Source organism: Ornithodoros turicata, chromosome 1 (genome assembly GCF_037126465.1).
Source record: "Ornithodoros turicata isolate Travis chromosome 1, ASM3712646v1, whole genome shotgun sequence".
Taxonomy (NCBI): domain Eukaryota; kingdom Metazoa; phylum Arthropoda; class Arachnida; order Ixodida; family Argasidae; genus Ornithodoros; species Ornithodoros turicata.
Genome location: NC_088201.1, coordinates 48,285,353 through 48,309,181, shown reverse-complemented (window position 1 = coordinate 48,309,181; position 23,829 = coordinate 48,285,353). Strand labels below are relative to the sequence as shown.

Below are 23,829 nucleotides of genomic sequence, written 5' to 3'. Positions count from 1 at the left end.
CAGCATGTACGAACGCGTGTTTATGGGGACGGAAATCCTCACGGAAATGTGAGAGACGGTCGCGGACCCCCACGGACACTCTCGCGGACCTCCAGGGGTCCGCGGACCACACTTTGGGAAACACTGATGTAAGGTACTTGCTGAGCTTTGCAAGCTTGCACGTAACACAGCATGACCTTAGCATTCGTAATTCAGACATGACTATGAGATACTTCGGACTCTCGAAGAGCAGAAACGTCACTCTGTGACGTTGCACACCGTACACATCACAGGTGCGCATATGAAACATCACGCATCCTTGTGACTCGTCGTCCTGCCAGCGACATTAACGCGGCAATGATGTGAAGTAGCTGCTCAAGCGCAGCGACGTTCCAAGCAACGGAGCCACAGAGGCATCTTTAGGGATCATGACCAGAGACGATCAGCCAAGATGAGTCAACCCATCCCGGATCGTGTGATTGATTATTACGAGCCGTGTAAATCATGTCTTGGAATGCAGCATAATACGCGAGCGAGTATTAAAAAGCTGCGTCTGTCCGCATCTTGAGGCCTTACGATTTAATCTCGCAACGCGAATAGGCTCTGTGCCGTTGTAGTACTAGCAGTTACGCATGGGCTGTACCTACATCGTGGCGGCAAATACGCTAGCGACTATCGCGCTCCCATGCGAGTGCCGTCTAGGCTGAAACGTCATTCATTTGCCGTTACTCAACACATCCGCCATCGTTCCGAGTTATCCCTCAATAAATTCTACTTTGCTCCCAGCCAAGAGAATGCCACACACGCCAATCTCAGGCTGTATACACTCGGAATATTTTTTGCCTCATCGGACAGGTATGCCTTCCGAGAGCCACGACTAAGCCGTGCTCGTCATAGCGGTAGTACTACCTGTTTTGAGAAGGCTCATTCCGAGAGGCGCCGTGACGTCCTTCTAAACATAAATGACGTCACCTTGCAACAACATAGGCATTCGAAGCAGAAGAAGCGTTTAAAAGTTGGGGCTTCCACGAGCGTTGGTTTCCACATTGTCTATCAATGAGGGGAGAGCGGCGAGCAGGGAAGGGACGCGGGGGAGGAGGAAGGGAGTGAAAGTGCGCTTGTACAGAGAAACGTTCGGCATAAAGGTGCGGGGGATGCCGTGAGGATCGAACGGCACAGTGTGTGATAGCCAAGTGGTGCGTCTCGTTTCTGTTCTGTGAAACTTGTGCGTTGTGATCACGGACGGATTCATATGGCGACCATGTCAGCGACTTTGCCGCGTCGCACGGAGTTCCGTCAGCGAGTGAGTACCGGATTGTGTGTGCTGCTAGGTGTCGTTTCGCACGAAACGAATGTTTGGTCCAAACGCGAGGTCTGATCCTTGCAGTGGTGCTGTCCTGTCGGGCCGAAGTGTGTGTTTCTGTTATAGTGGGTGCCGTAAATTAATCAACAGTCTCTGCCTGTAATGCATCTTCGTGTAATGTGATGCATTATAGACAGAACCATGCTGCGGTACATTTTCGTATCATGATTTTAAGGCGTGCTACCTTCCGTCCTTCACCGCGACAATAATTTTACGTAATAGTGGCCTTCCACTTAAAAAGTGCGAAAGCTCCTGCAGGTTACGTAATGTCTGTGATCGGCTGTCCACTCAAGGTTACATGATCCTCCGTTGTTGGTGATGTCACAGTTTTGGTCGCAGGAACCCCGTGTCTCGCTAATTCTTTCTCAACGCTTTACACGGGGCGTTCAGGAGCAAAATTTGCACTTTCATGTTGATGTTATCATGGGCCATCTATCACACGATGTATGGGCTGAGTAGAAACGGAGTTTTCTTTAATAAAAATAATTTTCCGTGCAGCTTTTCTTTGTTGTGCTCAGACGGAGGAAAAAAAAAAGAAACCAGATGTCGACGAAACACACGGTCAAGGCGGCACGCCCGCGCAGTTATCCCCAACTAGCCGAACCTTCACTTCTAGTTTTCTTTGTCGACACGAAAATTTGCTTCGCGGATGACCAACTGCGAAAATGGGGAAGAATAGGATTGTGCCAATAAAGAGAGCACATATGGGGGGTGTTGGTTAAGTTGTAACGCGTTTAGGAACGCGATATAATGCGCGGAAGGACAACACGTGACGAACGTTTGCAAGGGACTGACGTGTTTTCTCTCCGTGTCTGCGCATCACCTTGCGTTAATTATATGTGTCATATTATTACAATTATATTTGACTCGTGATTCGCTTGAAAATTTCTCGAAAGTCACAGTGGCCATTGGGCTGCTGTACAGGTGCATAGCGTAAGGTGTAGAAGTGGTGTGCAAAGCTTTGCCAAAAGAACGGCGCTGCTTTGGCAAAACCCTCTTTCACGATTTTTCGCTGAACCCCAAGTGTCGTGTCGAGCGAAACCGCATGTACAACGATACACGTGTTTGTTGATGCCTTTGCTCGCCGCACTTGACCTCGCGTTGACCGCAAAGCTTCTTTTCTCGCGCGGACTAGCACTTCCTTCTAGCTAAGACTCTTGTAGGACTGGATACTTATTTCCCTGTATAGAAACCGCAACCTAATTGTACAACTGCACTCTCGTGGGGCACGTATCTTTCTCCAGTCGCAATTTTAGTATCTCCATCTAGGCATCGCAAGTTTCTCCGTCCTATGTATCAACGTCGCGTGTATCAGGAAAGATCGAAATCTTGGAAAACCTGCGGTGACATACCACCTCTAGAAGTGTACGTTATTTCTCGTTGAAACGCGTCGTGCATCTACTCGACCTGCTTTGCACCTTATAGCACGCAGGCCTTGCGGGCTGCTGCACATCCTGCGGCCATCCAGACGACCATGACGTTCCTTGCAGCTACATCGCGTAGAATTTCCATTCGAGGTCACTTTCGCTTTCTCCTATTGCTGGTACGCACGTTTTCTTTTCTTTTCTTTTTTTTTTTTTCCTTCTCAAGAACGGGGCACCTGATGGGAAGCAGCCTGCCAGGGCGGACTCCCATTCGGGAAGATACTTTGGTTTGCAGACGCACAGGTAGACATAAACCCGGCATTCGCAAGAATTGTTTTGAGGTAGTTCGCCCCACGTGTGACTGGCTGTTACCTGGAGACAGCACCACTTATGAGACTTATGGTTACGAGGTTACTCATGGACGTACGTGTAGATGACGATTGTGCTGAGCTGATGATGCTGATTGCGCACCCAGTACGTATAGATGCTCTTTACTCCCTTTCGGCTGGATTCGTGAGAAACCAATTTGGAGCCTGTCTACGGGTTGTGGAACGGTGAAGTCAAGTGAAATGTCATTGGGGGAATGAGCCGCATTTGCGTCACTGTGCTCCTCGTTTCTCCCATGCGAGTCCGTTTCGCTGTTGAGAGTGAAGTAAAAAAGCTTGCGTAGAAGAATTGAGGCGCGATCTTCACGCGTGGCAGTGCGATTAATTGCGGTTATAAAATAGAATGTTGCAAATACGGAGGACATACTTGAAGCGTGGTGTATACCGGATGTTTCAGTTAAATCCCCGGGCTAAATAATTCGCGAACGGGTGCACCAATCCACGAACTTTCTTTTTTACAAGTATCTGTCCGATGCCACCTACAAGCTGCACACCGTGTGAATGAGCGGGAGGCGCTCATTATTAAAATAAAAATGCAAATGAGTTTCGTAAAAAAAGCGTATCTTCTAAAGCAGGGCGCTGTCGGCATTAAAATGGGTACTACCCCTTTTGGGACCTTCAGTGGACACCTTTTAGAGAAAAATCTGCCACCGAAGCGGGTCATTTGTTGCAGTAATTAATTGGTTTCGGTTTACGTATTTTTGTCGCGGCTGGTCGCGGCGAAGCGCAAAAGGGCGTATTTCATTGGTGTAATTCATTAATGTAAGGACGTAATTTATTGATGGATAAGGGAGTTAAAGAGCGTCCTTTTGCGCTGCGCCGCGACCAGCCGCGACAATAATACGTAAACCGAAACCAATTAATTACTGCAACAAATGACCCGCTTCGGTGGCAGATTTTTCTCTAAAAGGTGTCCATTGAAGGTCTCAAAAGGGGTAGTACCCATTTTAATGCCGACAGCGCCCTGCTTCAGAAGTTACGCTTTTTTACGAAACTCATTTGCATTTTTATTTTAATAATGAGCGCCTCCCACTCATTCACACGGTGTGCAGCTTGTAGGTGGTATCGGACAGATACTTGTAAAAAAGAAAGTTCGTGGATTGGTGCACCCGTTCGCGAATTATTTAGCCCGGGGATTTAACTGAAACACTCGGTATAATCTCCACGCCAAGTAACTTGAGGTTCCTCTGTGTACCACGGGCGCAGGGTCGAGTGCATGCAATGCTCGCTCGTTGGCGGTAAGCTGCAAGGTCATGCTCAAGACTGGGAGATGCTGGGTTCCAATACTACCACCAGGCTGTGCTGTCCGTGGTATTCCGCTGGGTTTGTAAGCAGGCTTTCCAGACGGATGTCGGCTGTTACCCGCGAAGTCGACCCAGAGCGCGTAATAAGACTAATATTTTTCGCTGCTTCCTGCTATCCTCTATCAATCTGTTCACGTCTGTACGCCCCTCATAGCCAGAATTGCTTCGCGGTGCCCATACTGAATAAAAAGAAGCGGAGGTTCCTCCGTGAATCGTGGTGGAACGTATTTAGCTACGATTGTGTGTGGGCCATATGGCAGGAACGACACGTGACCATCCCCTTCCGTATCTTTTTTGTTTAAATGCTTATCGTACGAAGCTCTAGAACCAAAGTTGTTATACCTAATGAACTCTTTGAATGGAAGTCCGCTGAAGGACTTCATGGACTTTTCCGTGGGTGAAGTCATTAGCGTAGCCAACGACTCTCTATATATGTATGTACGTATACTCGTATATATAGCGCTGTTCGCTGTCTCTTTCCTTACCAAAACGATGTAGTCGCTTTGTATTTTGCATTGTCCTTGTCGTTCCGATACTTCAACGTACTCTATTGGAGCCGACGGGGCAGCATCTTCCTGGAGGTTCGTGTACGCTCGCAGCGGTCGTACTCTGCAAGGAGGAGGTAACTTGAATCACGCCTTCTCGCGAACGCTCGTTTGAGTTAGGGACCCGAGCACATTGTTGTTGTTGTTGTTTAGCAGTTTAGTGAGCGAGCACGCAACATTCGAACGCTGTCGTGCTGACCCCTGCAAAACAAGAGCAAATAACCTGATGATGACATGTGGTGTTTCACAGCTGGAGCCGCGTGACCCTATGCCCCCATCACATATGAATAGAGAATGACTTTCTCGGGTTGAATCCGATTCCTCTTTTCACTTATTATTCCCCTTATTCCCGAATTTCCCCTTCCCGAATCAGTGAAGCACCAATTCCGGTTAAACCCGATTTCTCATCACGTCCTATCATGTATGACGTGCACTATTTAGTAGCAGTTTGTACCACGTCTCGTGTAATTATTATTTGACTGCAACAATAAATTATGCGAACCACATTGGATGTTACAACGTGTGGCGCTTGTCATATCGCGGGGTACGCATGTTTCACCAATATAGTCACTTCAACTGCGCGTCGCTTGCTGGTCGGAAAGGAACAGAAATAAATAAATAACCCGGCAACAGGCGAATGTACAGCTGAGGAGAAAAGTCTACGGAACACAGGGGTGTCGCATTTCTCCATTGGCGCGACACCCTGTGAACGATCAGAAGCAGACACGTGTACAGAGAGATGGATTAGTAGCCGGTCACCCGTTTCTTATTCGACCCCTTCTTGACAACAAGCAGGGTTCGCTGCGATAAAGAAATACGCCAGTGCCGTGTTCTGTAAACTTTTCCCGATCTGTATCAACAGCACCCGATTTCGCCCCGAATTGCAGACGTAAAGGTAGCTCCCCCGCACACACACGCGCGCTCCTGAATCGCGGAAAGGCATTTAACCCGAAAAAGTCGGACATTACATGTCCGAGATTACGGGAATGGGAAGTGTATGGAGTAGTTAATAGCACAAACGAAATGTACTCACGTGACTGAACAGTACAAAAGAAACAATCCACTCGTTTGGGGGGGGGGGGAGTTTCATCGCCGACTATCCTTGACTTTGCTGACCAAGAGCGAGGGAGGCTCCGCCCCCAAAAGGCGCCCCAATAGGAGGACTCGGGAGGCGGAGCGATGCGGCCTCTGCTCTTGCCTAGTAGATAACGCATCGGTAGCGCTCGGTTCGGGATATGTGAGCCGCTGTCGTCTGCTTCTTCCGGTAGAGCTATGACCTTGAAGCCTCTGCTCTCGCGTAAAATATGGCGCAACATTGGGGCTCGGTAAGGGCATGTGTGGTCGCCATCACTTTGAGCCTCGACCTTGAAACTGGCCGGTAACCTAAATTCCGATGACGCGGCGATAGCGTGCGTAGTTTTGACGATTATGCTTCATGGATGTGTCTCCGCTCTTATGCGTGAACATTGTCTCAGCTCATGAAAAAGGAAAGAAATGTTGCTGCTTTTGTTCTACTCCTCGCACTTAAATAGCGGCCATAGCTCTACTGGAAGAAGCAGACGACAGTGGCTCACACATCCCGAGCCGAGCGCTACCAATGCGCCATCTATTGGCAAGAGCAGAGGCCGCATCGCTCCGCCTCCCGAGTCCTCCTATTGGCGCGCCATTTGGGGGCGGAGCCTCCCTCGCTCTTGGTCAGCAAAGTCAAGGATAGTCCGTGCTGAATAAGAAGCGATGTGTAGGTGGAACCCTGTAGGATGCCAGCAACTTGCTCGCATGGTAACCGCTTACTTTGACGCGTTGTCCTCCGCGGAGTGTCAGTGTGTGGGTTAACCATCGTAGTGTCGCTCACGACTCTAGTTGTCTCGGGGTATAAAGCCACGAATTATCGGCAGTGGAAAGGGTTTTTTAAACTAAGACGAAGCGCGGACACGTGACGGTTTAAGTGGACTAAGCCAGCTCTTCGAGTCTCGCCGGTTCAATCCGGTTAGTTTAAACGTTTTCTGCATTGAGGGGACAATGACGGAAACACGTGACTGAGACGTGTGGTGACGTCTGCTCGGGGGCGGAGCCATTACCCCCCTCCCCTCCTCTGGATCCGCCCCTGCGTCTGCTTACATGCTATAGCAGTCGGAAACTAATCACCGAGAAGGTAAAATATACCCATTGTGTGATATCTCTTGCTGTGCGAGCCCGCACAGTGGAGAACACCCCGAAAGGATGCGTCACGACATCCCGTGCATTGTGGAGCACGCCAATTTCTCTATGTTTATCTGCTTTGTGCGAGGTGATGCGCGGTTCCTGCAACAACCATTTTTCTCCACCCGTACGTCGCTCATTTTCTTGTGTTTCAGGCGTGTTTTGGGGGAAGCTGTTGTTTTTAAGCAAACTGTGCGTAAATCCGGTAGCACGTAGCTTAGGTATAAAGTAAAGGCTGGGCAGTAATCGACGTTGACGTCCACGCAAAAAGATGGAACTGGATTGCTGCAATGGGGCCGCTATCACTGCCGCGAGTTTGTTTGTTTGCTTGCTTGCAAGGAAAGCAAAACAAATGAAATTGACCTCGTCTCCCGACGTGTTCTGCTACTCATTACATAAATCCCCCCCCCCCCCAGAAAAAAAAAAAGCTACTACTGTACTACTTCTCAGGTGCTCTGCTCGCAAGTTCACTATTTACGAGTTTGATATTCACCATGTAGACACAGTTCAGTCACTGTTCCCTGTAAGTCTACTATTTAAAATTATTCCAGGGTCATGCACAGAGGAGCAAGAAGGATGTATCCATCCCCACAGCTCTGAACAAATTTCACAAATGCCGCGAGTGCATTTGGTTCCCCAAATGCACTCGCGGCATTTGTGAAATTGGATTGGATTGAATTGGATTGGAAATTGGATTTCCTATGTTTCGTCCACCAAACATACTTTGTTCAGGGTTACGCGGGTTTCACGTTGTGCATTTACAGTTCTTTGGCTAACGCGTATGAAAGCTCTCCCGCGCTAACGCGACTCCATAGTTGTGACGAAAATGGTTTTTCCACTCAAATCCACTTTAAATATATATATATATATATATATATATATACAGGGTGTCCCAGAAAACGTGTCATTGAATTATAATAAAAAAACTACACCACCTAGAGTCATGCGGTCAACGGTATTTGTTCTTACTGGGTTTTTGCCACCTCCTCATGTGAATGTCGTGTAACGTAAGTTTAATTATGTAAATTTTTGCGAGCTTAAGTCGGAAACTTGCCTAGGAAAGGTCACTTTTTTACCCCACCAATGTGAAGAGCGTGTCTAATTTACTCAAATTAATTATAATTGACAGGGGTATTCAGGAGCTATCCCATCGGAAAAAATAGCCGAACATCATGCTCTACGGAGGTCGCACAGAATAGCGCACAATGAATTTTTCAGCGCAATCTTTGTCAGTCCGACGAAAGGAGGTTGGAAACCCAGCCCTCCCCGACATCGCAGAAAGAGATAAAACAGGCACAGCTTATCACGTCCGACTTTCGCTGGGATAATGCTTTCCCTCTCCCAAGTTTAAGAAGTGTTACTTTTTCTACTATCACTCTGTGGGCTGGCTGCGGAACCTCCTTTCGTCGCACTGAGAGCGATTGCGCTCAAAAAGTCATCGCGCGTTATGGTCCGGTGCCCCGAAAAGCATGATATTCGGCTATTTTTTCCGATGGGATAGCTCCTGAATATCACTGTCAATTATCATGAATTTGAGTGAATTCGGCACGCTCTTCATATTGGTGGGGTAAAAAAGTGACCTTCCCTTGGCAAATTTCTGAGTTCACTTCGCAAATATTTGCATAATTAAGCTTGGGGTACACATGACATTAACTTTACAAGGTGGCAGAAACTTAATCAGAACAAATGCCGTTGACCGCATGATTCTAGGTGTCGTAGTTTTTTTATTATAATTCAATGACACGTTTTCTGGGACACCCTGTATATATATCTGGTGGATAACACCCTTTATTTTTTTCCGTTTCGTGTCTTTTTCACCGCGCACGGTTGCACGACAACCACGTGACGGCGTAGTTCCTACAATTTACGACAGGGCGGCGCTACTGTGACGATTGACAATGGCGTGCTCGGCACAATGCCGTCGTAAATCGTTTAGAGGCACTAAAATGCGACGGATAACGCGGAAGAATTTATAGCACATCATCTAGACAGTCGTTTCATCGCTTTTTGGGCGTTGCTCTAAGTCGATTCAATCTCTACAATTTACGTCACTATCAAAGATTGCCGCGATTGTGTCAATTCTCGTTCAGGGTGTCTCAGGACTGTTCTTTTCTTTTTTTTTTTTTTGCTATTTTTGCGGACATTATAATAGTCAAATTTGAAGAAAGAATTGCTAACAAGTTATCCGGTTTCATTTGAATACGTACAGAGCGCAGGAAACAGCGGGGCAGTACTTTGGTCATGACAAATTCGCCACAGTTTTCGCAGACTCTTGTTCCTCTCTTTCGTTTCACTAATCCCAGTCTTTCTTAATTCCCCTCCCTGGAATGTACACGCATTAATATCGTAACAATGAGCAATTTTAGAAATTTCAAAAGCGAACGTCGAGCAAAATAGCCCCGGATATGCATACTCGTAATAACGCCTGTCACAAAAATAACCGGAAACTCTCAACGTATTTTAGGGGCATGCTACAATATGAGTACACATCCGGCATTAGTGGCCACTACCGTGCGTGACAAAACAAAACGGCTCGTACGAGTCGCTTAATTTTTCCGTGCGCAGATTATGTACTTCGGGTTTGCGGCACTATATACGTCCGCGCAACTGCTAACCCTCGTAACAACGCAGTCCGTGCTCTCATGGGATACAGTAAGCAGTGGCGTAGCCAGACCTCCAGGGTAGGGGGGCTCGATACGAAAACTCTCTCCCCCCCACCCCTGCTGACCTGTGTCGACAGCACACACATACTTGTGCACACTGCAAACTGAGGATTAAAAAAAGGAACGAAAATAGTTTATTTAGACGTTCACAGTACGATTACATGTATAGGCTATCATGACCAATGAGGTGGTGTCACGAGATTGGAAGTAGTTTGAAAAGCTCATACTTTGAAAACCATTCAAGAGTGCTTCTTAGATAGACGTCATGAACTGCAAGAACTTTGGCGATCGTCACACTGGTCCCCCCCCCCCCATATATTATGTTCTCGGATTTGCACGATTAGTGTGGGTCGGTCCGTGGCAGGTAGGGGGGGGCTCGAGCCCCCCCCCCCCCCTAGCCCCTTCGTGGCTACGCCACTGACAGTAAGAATAGCATTTCGGATGCTATACTAAATGCCGATGTAATGATGCAAGATGTAATGAAGATAGAGCGCAAATATTTGGAAGTTAAAGTAATTACGGTAGGGTTGTAAATACTTCTAAAAGTATGTAAGACACATTTAAGATACTGAAGCGTCGGTCGTCAAAGACATGTAAGTTTTTTTTTTAAATTTAATTTAAGGGTAGGCTTTGTTGCTTCGTAGTAGGAATTTCATTTTAAAATGTCTGTCTTTCAGCTTTCTTTTTTGTCTTGGTCAAACGGAGCTTATACCCCTGTCATATTGAATGACATTCCCAGTGAATCACGTTCGCACTAAATGGCATTCGTTCCATGTCACACGGTGGAACCCAATGGCAATACATGCGAATGGCATTCGCAAGGCGAATGTGTTCGATTAACTCATTCGCTCTTCCCTCTCACACAGCCTGCGTACACTCGTCAGTAGAGAGGTATCAAAAACAATAACGATAAACCGTTTGGGGAAATTAAACGCGGATGAAAACGTGTACTACATTTTTTTTTTTTTTTTCACGAATTTAATCACTATTGACATGAAGGAAGGAAGGAAGGAAAGCACTTTTTCAGAGAACTACTTCCGTTCCCAGTCGACTCCCACGCCCGTATGACTGACACTTGTTGGCTTGTGATACTTAGCCAACTGAGTGAATTGAAGAAAAATAGCATAGGCTCTTTGGCTGCACGTTGAACATATGTTTATAAGTCCCAAACGTCGCCACACCAGCATTGGACAGAGTGCCAACCACACCAGCCAACACCAGCCAACTGAGTGTCGTCCAAAACGCAACGATTTTGTCGGATCTCCTAATGTTTCGCTAGTTTCGAGAAAAAGAAATAAAAATATAACGAATGTACCCGCAGTGCGTTAAGAAAAAGAAAGAGGCTGGAAGAAAGGGTACATCAATCCCTCGGTGTGATGCATTTCCAACTGAATAATAGGGAGAGAGCGAACTATGAATGATACTGCTACAAAGGCGATCCATCTTTCCCGGCCTCCCGCTTGCCAACGCGGCAACTTCTGTGCTTGTGTTCAACCTTGCAGAAAAAAATGATAGTACAACGTTTTGAGTACTATATATTGTCGCGGCTAAATATAAATAGAAAAAGATGCACGGACAATGCCATTCTTTGGTTGAACACGACTGTCGTTGGGTCTCCAAATTCCCTCTAGTTCCAGAAAAAAAAAAAAAAAATATCCCGTATATACGTAGGATAAGTCCCTGAAGCGCAGCTTCCCTGGAAAGGAATTGAAGTTTGTGCATGAGCTGAGAACCCAGTTCCAGAACACGGATTCCATAGCAAAAAGGGAAAAGGCAGTGGAAAGAAGTTTTTAAACCTAACGCTTTGCAGGGCAAACAGATAAGCAACAAAGTAAACTACAGCAGTGAGCAGATAATGCTGCAAAAAGTGTTTTTTAATATAGTTCCGTGTTAGCGCCGCGAAGCGACTGTGGCTATGGGTGGCGTACAGACGGAGAGAGCACAACAGGAAGGAGTGGGGGAGGGGGGGGTTAGAATGCGTCCTGGGCCGATTTCGGGGGAACTGTGCCGACATTCGTCTGGGAAGTCTTCGGAAAACCCAGGGAAAACCTCAGACAGCACAGCCGGCGACAGGATTCGAACTCGTGTCACCTCCCAGTCTCGGCGTGGAAAGCGATCATCCTAACCACTATGCCACGGGAGCTGGTCCGGAAGAGAGTGCACACATCTTTCAGAAAAAGTACTGCGTAAGATGCTAAGGACGAAGATGCGACATAAGTACAGAGGCTGTCTTTCCTTCGTGCAATAATAGGTATGTATGTACCTGCCACTGGTATCATCTGTATAAAGATACAGTCTTGCTGTGCAAAAGAACATAAGTGTACGTCGGGGTACTCACGGCGCGCGGAATTAACTACCCTGCACTTGTCCAGGCAGAGAATGCACGGCCTTCGCGTTCTGTTTTGGCCTTGAATATATTTCACGTTGTTCCGCTCACTGGTATGCTTCTAATTTTCTATTCCTCGCATAATGGTTCGCGGACATTTCCTTCTTGCGTGTGACGCAACTGGATTTTTTTTTCGAGTTCCACGCTGCACTCGGCCAGCCTGCACCACAAAGGAAAAGAAAATCAGGGTTAGCTACTTAGGTCAATAAGCACCGAACTCTAGGCTTTCACCGCACCAGAAATTGCGAGAACGCCTATGACCGTATGCAGAAGAACGAAGCAAACACGAAACTAAAAATAAAAAATACAAAAGGTGTTCGCTTCGCTTTGGTCTCGTATTTGCTCGTCTTCGTTTCGGTCCCTATGTTGTGTCTACCAGCTGCTGTGTGACGTTCCTGTGTTATGGTAGAAATCTCGCAAAGAAATAAAAAAGAAGTAATAAGAGACAACGAAAGCGAATGATCAATAAATTCCTCTCTATTCAGGGTGACCCTATCATTTGACATTCAGAAGCTTGAAAGTCGAGATCGAAGTAGGAACGATAGCGCCGTTGAACGACGTCGACGGTTCACATGAGCAGTAGCAACAGGCTGTCGGGGACTCAGAGGTGTTGGCTGCAGCGATAGCAGGGCAGCCGGGGCAGCCTCGCTCGACAAACTTGCTCAGTGCTGTACCTGCAACGCCATCTACCGGCTTCAAGAGCTGTTCTCAGAGAAACGTTTCGCATGAGTGAAAGGAGTGCAGTCCTCTATGGCTGTACGGGCTGTAGCGTGATGCCAAGTTCAGTGGCCACCACTGACACGGCTGGGCCTTTCGCCATCTAGCGGCCCACGGGAGAGCACGTACCACTTCGTACGCGTCAGTATGGCATTGTAATGAACCTGTCGTCCACTTCCGGTAGTTATTAGTAACCTTTCAGACCTCGCTCTAGTGACTCTTGTGTCCGCCGACCCTCGAGCTCGCTGGGTTGAGTGGTAACCGGACGGCCGTGTAAGGAAGAAAACTTTTACTTGGTCTTCCGATACCAACTTTACTTTGCCAAGATCCGTTTTTTACTGCTTAGAATGTAAAAGATATTTTAAGGGACAAGTAAAGACTAGTGGGGGCGGGAATTTTTTTCTCTTCTTTCCACTGTTCCTGTGCGCTTCACTGAAACGACGAAGTATATATAGCTGAAATGAGGAGTTGTTTCAGTAGAAAACGCCATTGCAAGCGCAGCCCTGTGTTGTTCGCCTCTTCCTCTCTCTCTCTGTATACTGTATAAGTAGTAATTTTCGCGAGGGCCTATTTTTCGCGAAATTCGCGAACGCCCTTTTTTTTTTCGCGAATTTAAACTCCCGCAAAATATTCGAACCAATGACAGAAAAATACGTGAACGAAATGTATAAGAAATTTGTCCCAGGACGCGGGGCACACTTATGTGCACGGGGTTTCTTACGCTATTACACTGCATTGCCGCATTGCCTCGCAAAGTGTAGCACATCGCCGCTGCAACTGGAGACAGTAATCCCGCCTTCATGTACGAATCCCGCGGAGATGTAGGCGTCCCGTGATTCCAGTTCCTTCCAGCTGGCTAACCTTTTCAGTGCCTTTCCTTGTAACCCTGGACCATCCAGCAAGCTTGTATGCACTCTGCCACGCGCAAAGTAATTGTATTAGTAAAAGTTGTCGCATCACTATCGAGCGCCAATCGCACCTGCTCGATGCGATGACAACGATGACGGGAGACAGGGCAATTCGGCAATGGCACAGATACAAGCTTACAGACTGACTAGTTTGGCTTTGTTGAAATCTAAGCACATAAAGCACACGGAACTATATTGACTTGTTCATGTGTCTCACATTATGTATGTGACTGAACTGACTAGTTTGATTGTATTGAAATCTAAGCTAAATACACAAAGCACACATAAACTAAATTCACTTGTACGTGCATCTGACCTGAAACGTCTATCATGTATCTGACTCAACTGAAAGTCCGAAACTAACGGGCTTACAGCGAACACATTTTAGTGTTGAGAGCCTATGCTCACAGTACAAAGACATTTCTGCTACATTGGTAATAGAAAAAGCTGGCTCTCGGTGCCCTTTTAAGAGATCGCGTAATTGAAAATAGCCGCTCCACATCTCCTCAACCTCCCTCTCAAATATTTTTCGTCACCTCACCTCAATCTCAATTTCAGAAAATTTTCCTCACTCACCTCACCTACACGTCCTTCTCAAAAAACTTTCCTCACCTCACCTCACCTCAATCTGTCTTTTGAGAAGTTTTCCTCACCTCACTTCACCTCAATTTCCCTTTTAGAAATTATTGCTCACCTCACCTCACCCTCATTTGCCCTCGTGATGATGCCCACCTCTGGTCGTGATACCCTTTATTAGCTTTTTCCAGGAAGTTCAAGGTGGAGGGTCCCGGTCGACGCACCGCGGTACCTCGAATTTAAGGTTCCGCGAATAATTGCCTGATCCTGAATGCTCACAAATTCGCGAATTATTGAGCCCGCGAATTTAACCACCTTATAAGTATACATATATATCTCTATCTCCATCTCCTGTGTCGCCCGTGTTGTCTTCTGCAGAGGTACCACTCATAAACAATCAAGAACCACCCCCAAAATTTCTGTGAAGTGAAATTGCTGCATGACAGTGACAAGATAATGATGAAAGGAAAAAGGGGGGGGGGAAGAAAGGTTAAACGCTGCTGTTTAGGGCTGAGTAATTTTACTCGTGTGATAGATTTTTTTTTTTTTTTTTGAAGAGTGCATTACACTGCGCATAAGCGTGATCTCTGTGACTAGAGAGCGAGAACAAAAATCGCACTGGCAAAAGAGTTCGGTGTTCTGCGGTGAAATTCGGTTTTAGGCAGCACTCGATCGTTTGTTGGGGAGATATTCCAAAGCAATCGACTCGGCGGTTTCTGTTCTGTTCTGTTCTGTTAACGGTTTGCAAGTGCTAGTTGGTTCTGGTAGTCATCGGTAAACGCATGATGAGATGTTCACTATAACTGTTCCGAAACCACAAGCCAATCGCACTATTTCTTTAGAGTGGCCGACATCATGTTGCTGCTCTGACTTGACAGTTTATTTCATCGTATCGTTTTCGTAGAGTGCTTTCGATCAACTGAAATTCGTAATGACCATTATTTCACTAGCGCAATATTCTCGGCAAAGGGAAGGCTCTTTTCCTGACACGCACTCATTTCCAGATGCGATGTTCCCAGAGTATTCATTGTTCATTCAGTCAGAGGTGTTCTGAAGCGTGTCTGTGAACCTTATTAAACCCGTGATCCAGAACAGAAATGCGCCGAGCTCCATATCGGTTACGTGTCGCATTACCTAGATGGCGCCACAGATTCTCGGTTTCTCGTCGATGTTGGCCATGTGCGACGGCACCCGCGCTGCGAAAGAGATTTTTTTTAGTGGTGGTGGGTGCAGCATACAGCTGTTAGGTTGCTTCTCACAGCTGAGTGGGCTTCGATCTTGGAATTAGGTCATTCGTTCCCATGCAGCATAATGCGCCGAGTCCATGCAATCCACGCACTTTCGGTAAATTGTGAGGGGTGGTTTCGTTTCAATTTTGTTTTGGGGGGGGGGGGGGGGGTGCTCATTATGGGAGCAGCAGAATTCGTTGGGGGACTAATTCACTTTCGCCTTTTTTCTTTCTTTCTTTCTTTTTTTTTTTGCACTCAAACTCGATACATTGTGCTGTTGGTGACACGTGAAAGTACATGTGGGTGAACCCTTTTTGTTTGTTTTTTTAACTTATTGAAATAAAGCTGTCCAGTGATAAGATAGCCAAAATTCCAACCAGCTGCATTCTGAAACAGGTTATATTGTCTGCGAATGCCGGTGGGGTTGCTGTTGTCATGTTGGAGTACCATAAATGATATTGAAGAATCTTAGGACAAGGCGTCTGAAGCACAGTAGATGTTTCTTTCCTTTCTTTGTTTTTTTCTCCCCAGAATAATGTGAGTTTATAGCAATGGGGCTAATGGCCGTGCGAGTCATCGCCGTGCTGTTGGCATCACGTGGTTGATTTCCATTAGCGTGTCCGATGGGAACGACACCGGTGCCGTAGCTGAACGTGGTTCGGCATAAAATAGGAACCGAATCTGGCGGGAAACGTGATTAATTCTGGACCACGAAGATAGCTTTTCCTTGTTCTAGTTGGAATGGAAAATTTCTCAAACGCGGCACTGTTTCTGGCGTGACACGCTGTGTGCGATAGTTGGTTTTTACGCCGTTGCCCTGCCGCTACCTTCGCGTGCGTGTCCTGCTAGCTCATCAAATCATTAGTTCAATGCACTAGTCCCAAGGGTCCGGCAGTCACGGGCAAACGAACCATGACATCAACATTCATAATTTAATTATGTTCCACGCGCTTTTTTAATTTTTTTACGTATTTTATACTGTTATCGTTGTTTCTTCCCTAGCATCTGTTAGGTGTGACTTTGCCGGAAGGGGAAAAGAGCGATGTACTCGCTCATCGTTCTTGTGCGAATATGTTGCAGTTATACAGCATTCAGATGTCAAAGTTCCGGAAAATTTCAGCCTTGAGAAAATCCAGGCTTCTTTCGCGTGCGTGCGTGCGTGTGTGTGTGCGTGCGTGCGTGCGTGCGTGTGTGTGTGTGTTTTGCTCTCGAAAATTTGGAAAAAAAGAAATGAAAGTAATGCAGATACTGTTGCTACAGCCTGTAACTTGTTTATTGACGTGTATATACAGGGCGTTGCCCAATAAAAGTCCACCCGTGCCAGCGTGCCGTGTTACTACGATTACTCAATGCAAGTGGAACATTGTGTCGTTTACATATAAAGGTCTGAAGACCCCTGAAGGACGTTTAATCCTGATATGTTTCAAAGGGACTGAGCACCACAGTGCAAAGTTATGATGCAAAGCGTACGAATCCCGTGTTCAAAACAATCAAGATGGCGGTAGAGCGAAGTGCAGTTGAGAGCTTGTTCCCCAGACGGCGACGTGTCGCTTCGGCAGAGACGTCTCCGTGTTCGTATCTACCCTTTCTCCCGGGGTTGGCGATTCGCACATGGAGAAATCATCCAGCGTCTGACAGCGGACGAACAATTTTACAAAAGTGCCATGAACACTGTGGTCAAAGCGAAAGTGATGAATGACGATGGCCATCTTTCGCCGCTGCTCATCGAAGTACTTTGTAAGCTGAATATGAAACACAAAACTTGAGCGCTTCACAACGTGCTGGCGCACTCCTCGAAAGACCCTCGAATTTTTGTTCAAAAAAAATTCAGTGGGAACCATGTGTATAAGTGATGTAAAAAGTGAGCTGTAAACTAATAATTTAACTCTGAACGGGAACAGGTAATTATGTCTAGCTGTCACTCCTATGACTTTACATAGCCTTTTTTTCAATATACCGAATGTGCATGTCCCAAGTCAGATACTCGTTAAAAAACACCCAAATATATTTTCGGACTTAAAGGGGCCGTAAACAGGTACAAAAGGTGCACATTTCTTTGTGTTATGTTATTGGAACTTAGGCAGTGAAAACTCCTTGCAATTACTAACGCTCAAAAACAAAAGGCACTTGCATACGGATGAAATATTCACTGCACTCTTTCGCATTTTAGCTCCGCCCCGTGCTCTAACTTTACGTCCCCCCCCCCCATTCTGACATAGCGCTTTCCCCACCAATTACGATTGAGTGTTCCACGTACGATTTTATTTCAAATGCGGAATTGGACTAGATGAACGTGAATCCTCTTCTATTCAAAATCTAAACAGTTACAGCCTCAAACTGAGAAAGAAACGCGTTTAATTTAGGTATCATACGCGCACTATGTTTTCTGGGCGGTAGCACGCAGCACACCACGAGCGCGAATGAATATCCGGGACTACAGTTCCGGAATCTTTGGTAGGTGCGCGATGGAACATCTTCGTCATCTTCGAATGGTTCCGACAACTGGGCTACCGTACTTTGATTTGCGCCACGCGGCATCGCGTTACCAGCTCGCGTGGTACAGTGGATTGCGTGCTGGCCATGTCACGTCGTGACTGGGAGGAACCCGGGTTCGAATCGCGTCATGTGATAGCAGCCCAGCTGTTGACGTTTGCGCCAGCCAGAGATGCTGAAGATGTCATGACGTTGAATTTCGGAACCACGGAGTGCAAAACGTCGTTTCACACAAACAAACTGAACACTCAGACTCACAGCTGATAACGAAGTATGCTTATTGGCTGGTAATTTGAAACGTCATGTGCGCAGCTCGGCCCCCCGATTGGACGGCAAAACGCTACGTAGCCATGTGACGTATGTGTTGTGGAGAGAGGCTCGCTGGTTACTCATATTTGAAAGCAGTTATATGGGTCAATGAGCTGGCACGAGCCGAACGAAAGGTATATTTGGGTATTATGAGCTGCATTCTTTCATGGGGCATCATCATTTCAGAAATGCTTGGTGGCCTGTTTACGGCCCCTTTAACTACGTTCAGAGGAGAAGTAAGATACAGTAATTCTTTCGTGTGCTAACTTTCTTATTCCTTGGTCTACAAAATAACTACTTTCGTTTTGCTGCTATTAATACGTATACAATTTAGAGTCATCTCATTTGCAGTGTCCATTATTGTGTCTACACCAAACGCACTAAAAAAACACTCGTATCATCAGCATACGAAATAAATTCGCAATTGGTATGTACATTAACAACATCATTCAGGTATATGAATAGACGATGCCCCAATGCACTGCCCTGTGGTACTCCATGAACAATATTTTCTAGGATTTTTTCGAAGAACTCACCTCGTTTAAGTCGTCTGGCACAGAAAATTTGTGCCTGTTAAAGCAGTGTTAAGGGTAACTCGTTACCGTAAATAAGTCTTTCGGTAACTTCCTGGTTCCTTTTTTTAGGTAACTTTGTCAAAGTAACTTGGGTAAATTCCTTTAATTCAATTCTGGTGCACAAATAACGCGAGCTGCGTCCTTCCTCTCTAATAAGACGACATCTGAGTGTGTGTGCACTTGTTTTCTGTCGGAATCACCACCACCACTAATCATCATCATAATCGCCATCATCCTGCTCACCTTCATTGGCATCATCATTCCAGGAGTTTTCCACCAAAGTAACTGGTGCAAGTGATGTGGAGTTGCGGGCCTCACATTCGTGAAGCCAAAATCTCCATTTTATTTTTTTCTTAAAACCAAACCAAACCAAGACGACAACCACTTCCACGTGAACGTGCACAACGCGTCGGCCTCCGATACCTTGTTGCTGAGCGGTGAACGCTACAAATTATGTTTTGGTCGTGTATTCGGTGGCTCAGGTAGTGTAATCACAGCGACGAGTACTTATGTACAAGGGTGTAGTGTAGTGTATTTATAATGGCACAGTGTAGCTAAATTAAACACTACACACTTGGCGTGGTTCTACGAAAGAGCGCAGAGGATAACTCATCAAACTTAAAATTGCGGTGGCTGCTTTGTTATCCGTTAATTTTTTTATTATGATTATTTTAATTTATTATGATTATTATGATTATGATCATTATTGTTAAGGCATCAAAATCATCAAAGCACATCAAGGTACGGCTTCCTTCATTATATCTAAGACTAGTACGATTTCCATGTATGAAAACTATTCAGAAACGTCTTGGAGCGCCACCCATTGCGTCATCAAAATCTGAATTAATTTTGCAAAGGTCAAGAACCCAAAGGAGCCTTTTACCATGTGATATTACGCAACGAGTAACTTCGAAGTAACTCGTTACTCTTCCAAAGTAACTTAGGAATTTCAAGTTCTGCTCTGTATACTATAGTTACTGTTACTACTCTGTATATATATAGGCGTCCTTGAAAGGCGTATTGACAAAAACAACAAGCGGTTGCATGTCATCTGGGCACAAACCTGCAAAGTGGTTTAGCGGGCCAGCACATCAGTACCTATGCACGTAGCTACTGATCTGTGGTCCCGGAGCGGTGGAGATGATTGGAGTACTCCAATCATCTCAATTGCTCCAAACCACGTGGCCCTTTGACGTGGAATGAGCCGTCCTCCCTGCGCTTCTGATACGCGCAGTTTCGGTATCGGCTCATTTGCACAGCAAAATTCGGCGATCGATATCTCAACGCACGTGCTCGTTGCGGGATTTTTGTACAAATAGAAATGCTTTCAGCGAGGATTGTCTTCCATCCTGCCATCTCACTTTTGCACGAAAGCCCCTAATTAAGAAGTTAATTAATGAATTTTATATAGGTAATTAATCACACATTAGTTACATAATCTTTTCAAGAGAATGTCCGCCTGGCCTTATGACGCACCTCCAAAAACGGTATCAGTGTTGATGTAGCTTTTTACGAGAAATATGTGAATAATATAAAAAAGCACCCTGTCTATGGCACCGCCACGAGCCTCTGTGGTGAGCCAAATATGGTGGTGGTGAAGACGTATGTTGGAAAAAGGAATGATGTCTCCCTGCTCAGATTAGGCGGCCCGCAAAAATTGTAGCCCACCAGATACAGGAAAACAGAAGAGAGAGACACACGCATATGTGTCTGCAATCACGATGTCGAACCGAAAAATTTACGGGTTCATTTCAAGTTCAGGGATTTTGGTTCAGTTTCGGAGCGCAGAAATAGCGGTTCGAACTGGTTTATTCGGGTTCATAACGATTCGGCGCACAGCAGAAAAACTTGTGCCAACATTCCCCTTGTCATACTCCGGAGTGTACGGAACAAGATGCAGGCTTTCCCACGAACACATTATCAACAATGTTTTGACATCAAGCATTGAAGATACGCATGATGAGTTGATGACACGCGCGAACGCGCGTTGTTGAACGCAAGCAGAAGTAGTAAGGAAATGTTAGTAAAATAATGAGTACATCTTTTATTAGAATAAGCTTTGCACTACAAAGTTACAACCACGACTCACACCTGGTGCCTGGCCCAAACACAAAGCGCATCTATAGATGGAATTTTGACTAAAATTTGCAGCACATGAAGCAGTTTAGCCCTCGACTAGGGTGTCCTTCACACCTATCATGTCATCTTTGTCCAAGCGCCTTACGAAAAACAAAAAACGCTGAACCGTTTGCCGACCGGTTCGGAAGAGTACTTTTCGTTAGTTACGGTTCGGGTTCAGTTCAAAGATGGCAAAAAAATAGTGGTTTGGTTTCAGTTCGGTTCTGGACCTTTTTCACCACGCTTCTGCGCATGCTCTGTGACCCTGACGGCGCCGAACAAAGTTCCCTACATATTCAATAGATGGTGCCAATATGGCGACGGCTGTAGGGTGCCCTAATACTAGCCCCCTCTGTGTGCAGAGGGAGCTAGTATTGGGGCACCCTAGCCGGCTGTGCTTTGGCGCGCGCCCATCATGTTTCCCTGGACAGCCGCTAGGATACGCCGCGAGTGTGAAAAAGGACCATTGCAACGGCACACTGTTTCGTTTATAATTCTTTAAAGTTGCATTGACTCGGCACGTTTTTCTTAAGAGATAACTGTAAAGTAAGTAAGTTACTTTAACGTGATAGCTGTAGATGGAACTAGTTACAGTTTACAGTAACTGCAACTATAACTTATTACTTTTTAAAAGTAACTTACCCATGACGGCTTCGCGGCGCGCTGCTGCTTGTCACGTGGGATTTTTTGTATGGGGCTTTCTTCGAAGAAGAACAAAAAAAAAGTTCATCAAAATTTTGAAAAACTAAAGTATCAGCGCTCAGTCTTTTTAGTTTTTGTTTGGGCACCCTGTAGGTTGCTGTTGACAGCGACCTTTGCCCCCCCCCCCCCCCTCCTGTCTAACAGCTCCATCTGTGTAATCTTGAAATATTAATTCAATCACTTCTAATGCATTTTTTGTCGCTTTTTCTTATTGTCATTTTCCACAAATTAAACTTGAAATAAGTGGGGAATGAAGCGCCAATGAAACATTTGAGTTTTGTGCAAATGTTTTATTGGTACGTACTTCGTTCTTCTTCTTCATTTATTTGAAGTTTTAACTTTTTGATCGTCACTGACGTGCAAGCTTTTACGTGTCTCTTGCGTTATCAACCTTATCACTTGCTTATACTTCGGCTGCAAATAGATTGATGAAAAAGTTTATGAAGCACTATACACCCAATACATGGAACATTACCATTAGTTCGAAGTAGTTCGTGATAGTGTTTATAAAAACAGCACGACATAGTAGTGCTAAAAAGTAATAAAAACTGCAACAGTAAAGTTGATGTATTCCTGAATTAACTGCCGTGTCGACATATATATATACACACACATTTGCGCTCCCAACCCTCATCGTGCTGCGGTACTTCGTACTACCTACGGAAGTGAAGCCGGGGCGATAGATCCGTCGGCATTCAAGAACGTTTCTTTTAAGAGGCATAAAGTGACGAGACCCACTTCTTCGTTGAAGCAAACGCAACACAAAGCAACCACACCGTTTCGTGGCGAAAGCGTAGAATGCTCCAGAGGTTACTAACAAAGCAGATTCGACCATTTATGGACTCAACTAACCCAAATCCTCGAAGACGGGGCTTTCATTTTATACAAAAACCGAGTTGAGTTTTCGCGCATGGCTGCAAATATGGCTCCCACTCAAAGGGAGGAGACATCACAGAGGCGTCGAAAGCAGTTTCATGCGAAGCGCCTTTGCTCGACTCCACCCAGCCACGTACATAACCGCGCCTGAATTTGAGCCTTCAAAACGGCAAACGATCAGGATAGGGGAACAGTATTTTCAACTCTATCGCGGGCAGAGCCAACGGACGAGCCGGCAAAAAGTTAGCAGACGAAGCTTTTGAATTCGCTCATAGCTGGCGCGCTCTCCGCCTTTCCAAGAGGAGCGCTGCGGTCGTTTTTCTTGTTTGCTTCTTCTGGCTACGGTCCACATATGTCGCGTGTTCGACGGCCGTGCTCTATGGCGGAAGATGTGAGTTGAGTTTGTATTGTATCTCGTTGTTTTGACACCATCAGTTGCTTGAGGTGTTCGCCGTTTACTCGGAGGTTGAACGGACAGTTTAGAGTGCTATCACGCGTGCAAATGTGGCGCGAACTCTGTGGGAGACTGATATTGAAGCAGCTGAAAGTTGTCGTGAACTCTCGACCCTGCCAGTTGGGAAAGAACGTTCTGAAGTTTTACCTGCTTTGTAAACGTGGTCCGCATTCTTCGCATTCTGCATTTTGTTGTGTGGTGTGGAACGGATGCGTGTTAAGCGCCCGCTTAATTTTTGCTCATAGATTTTTTTAGTTTTTCAAGTTTGGGGGGATTCAAAGGTTTTTGTCGGTTGAAATTCTATAACCACACCTTGAAACATCGCACTTCGGCGGGCAGCTTAGGTGAAAGGTGAAACCGTCCGCTGCGTGACGACCAATGAATGCTTGCACTATGAGTCACGCTTTGTTTCTTGTTGAAATTATCCATGATGCCGGACTTTGGAACCAGTCGCTCCGATAGATATCTGGTGTATGCGGTAATACCTTCTCTGTGCCGACATTCCAATCTGTTTACAACAGTTGAACTTTGTACAAGTAGCTTTAAATAGGCAGCCGTTACCGCCAGTCGTTGCGATAGGTATCTCGTGTACACGGCAGTGCCTTTTTTATGCCGACGTTCCAATCTATTTACAACAATTGAACTTTGTACAAGTAGCTTTAAGTAGTTACCGCTGATGAGAG

The 23,829-nt window shown here is 45.9% G+C and overlaps 1 protein-coding gene across 3 annotated transcripts in view; it reads left to right on the top strand.

Annotated features, from left to right (window-relative positions):
• Positions 1–23,829, top strand: part of LOC135378190 (rhophilin-2-like) — a 107,327-nt gene that overhangs the window by 46,281 nt on the left and 37,217 nt on the right. The window contains exon 1 of one of the 3 annotated variants that reach the window (XM_064611127.1): positions 1,123–1,282. The exons of 1 other annotated variant lie outside the window; for it this stretch is intronic. In XM_064611127.1, coding sequence (XP_064467197.1) covers positions 1,232–1,282 — 51 coding nt within the window. In that variant the 5' untranslated portion in view covers positions 1,123–1,231. Of the gene's footprint in view, positions 1–1,122; positions 1,283–22,988; positions 23,084–23,829 lie in introns of those variants that run through there. One more of the 3 variants, XM_064611128.1, reaches the window with a different exon arrangement.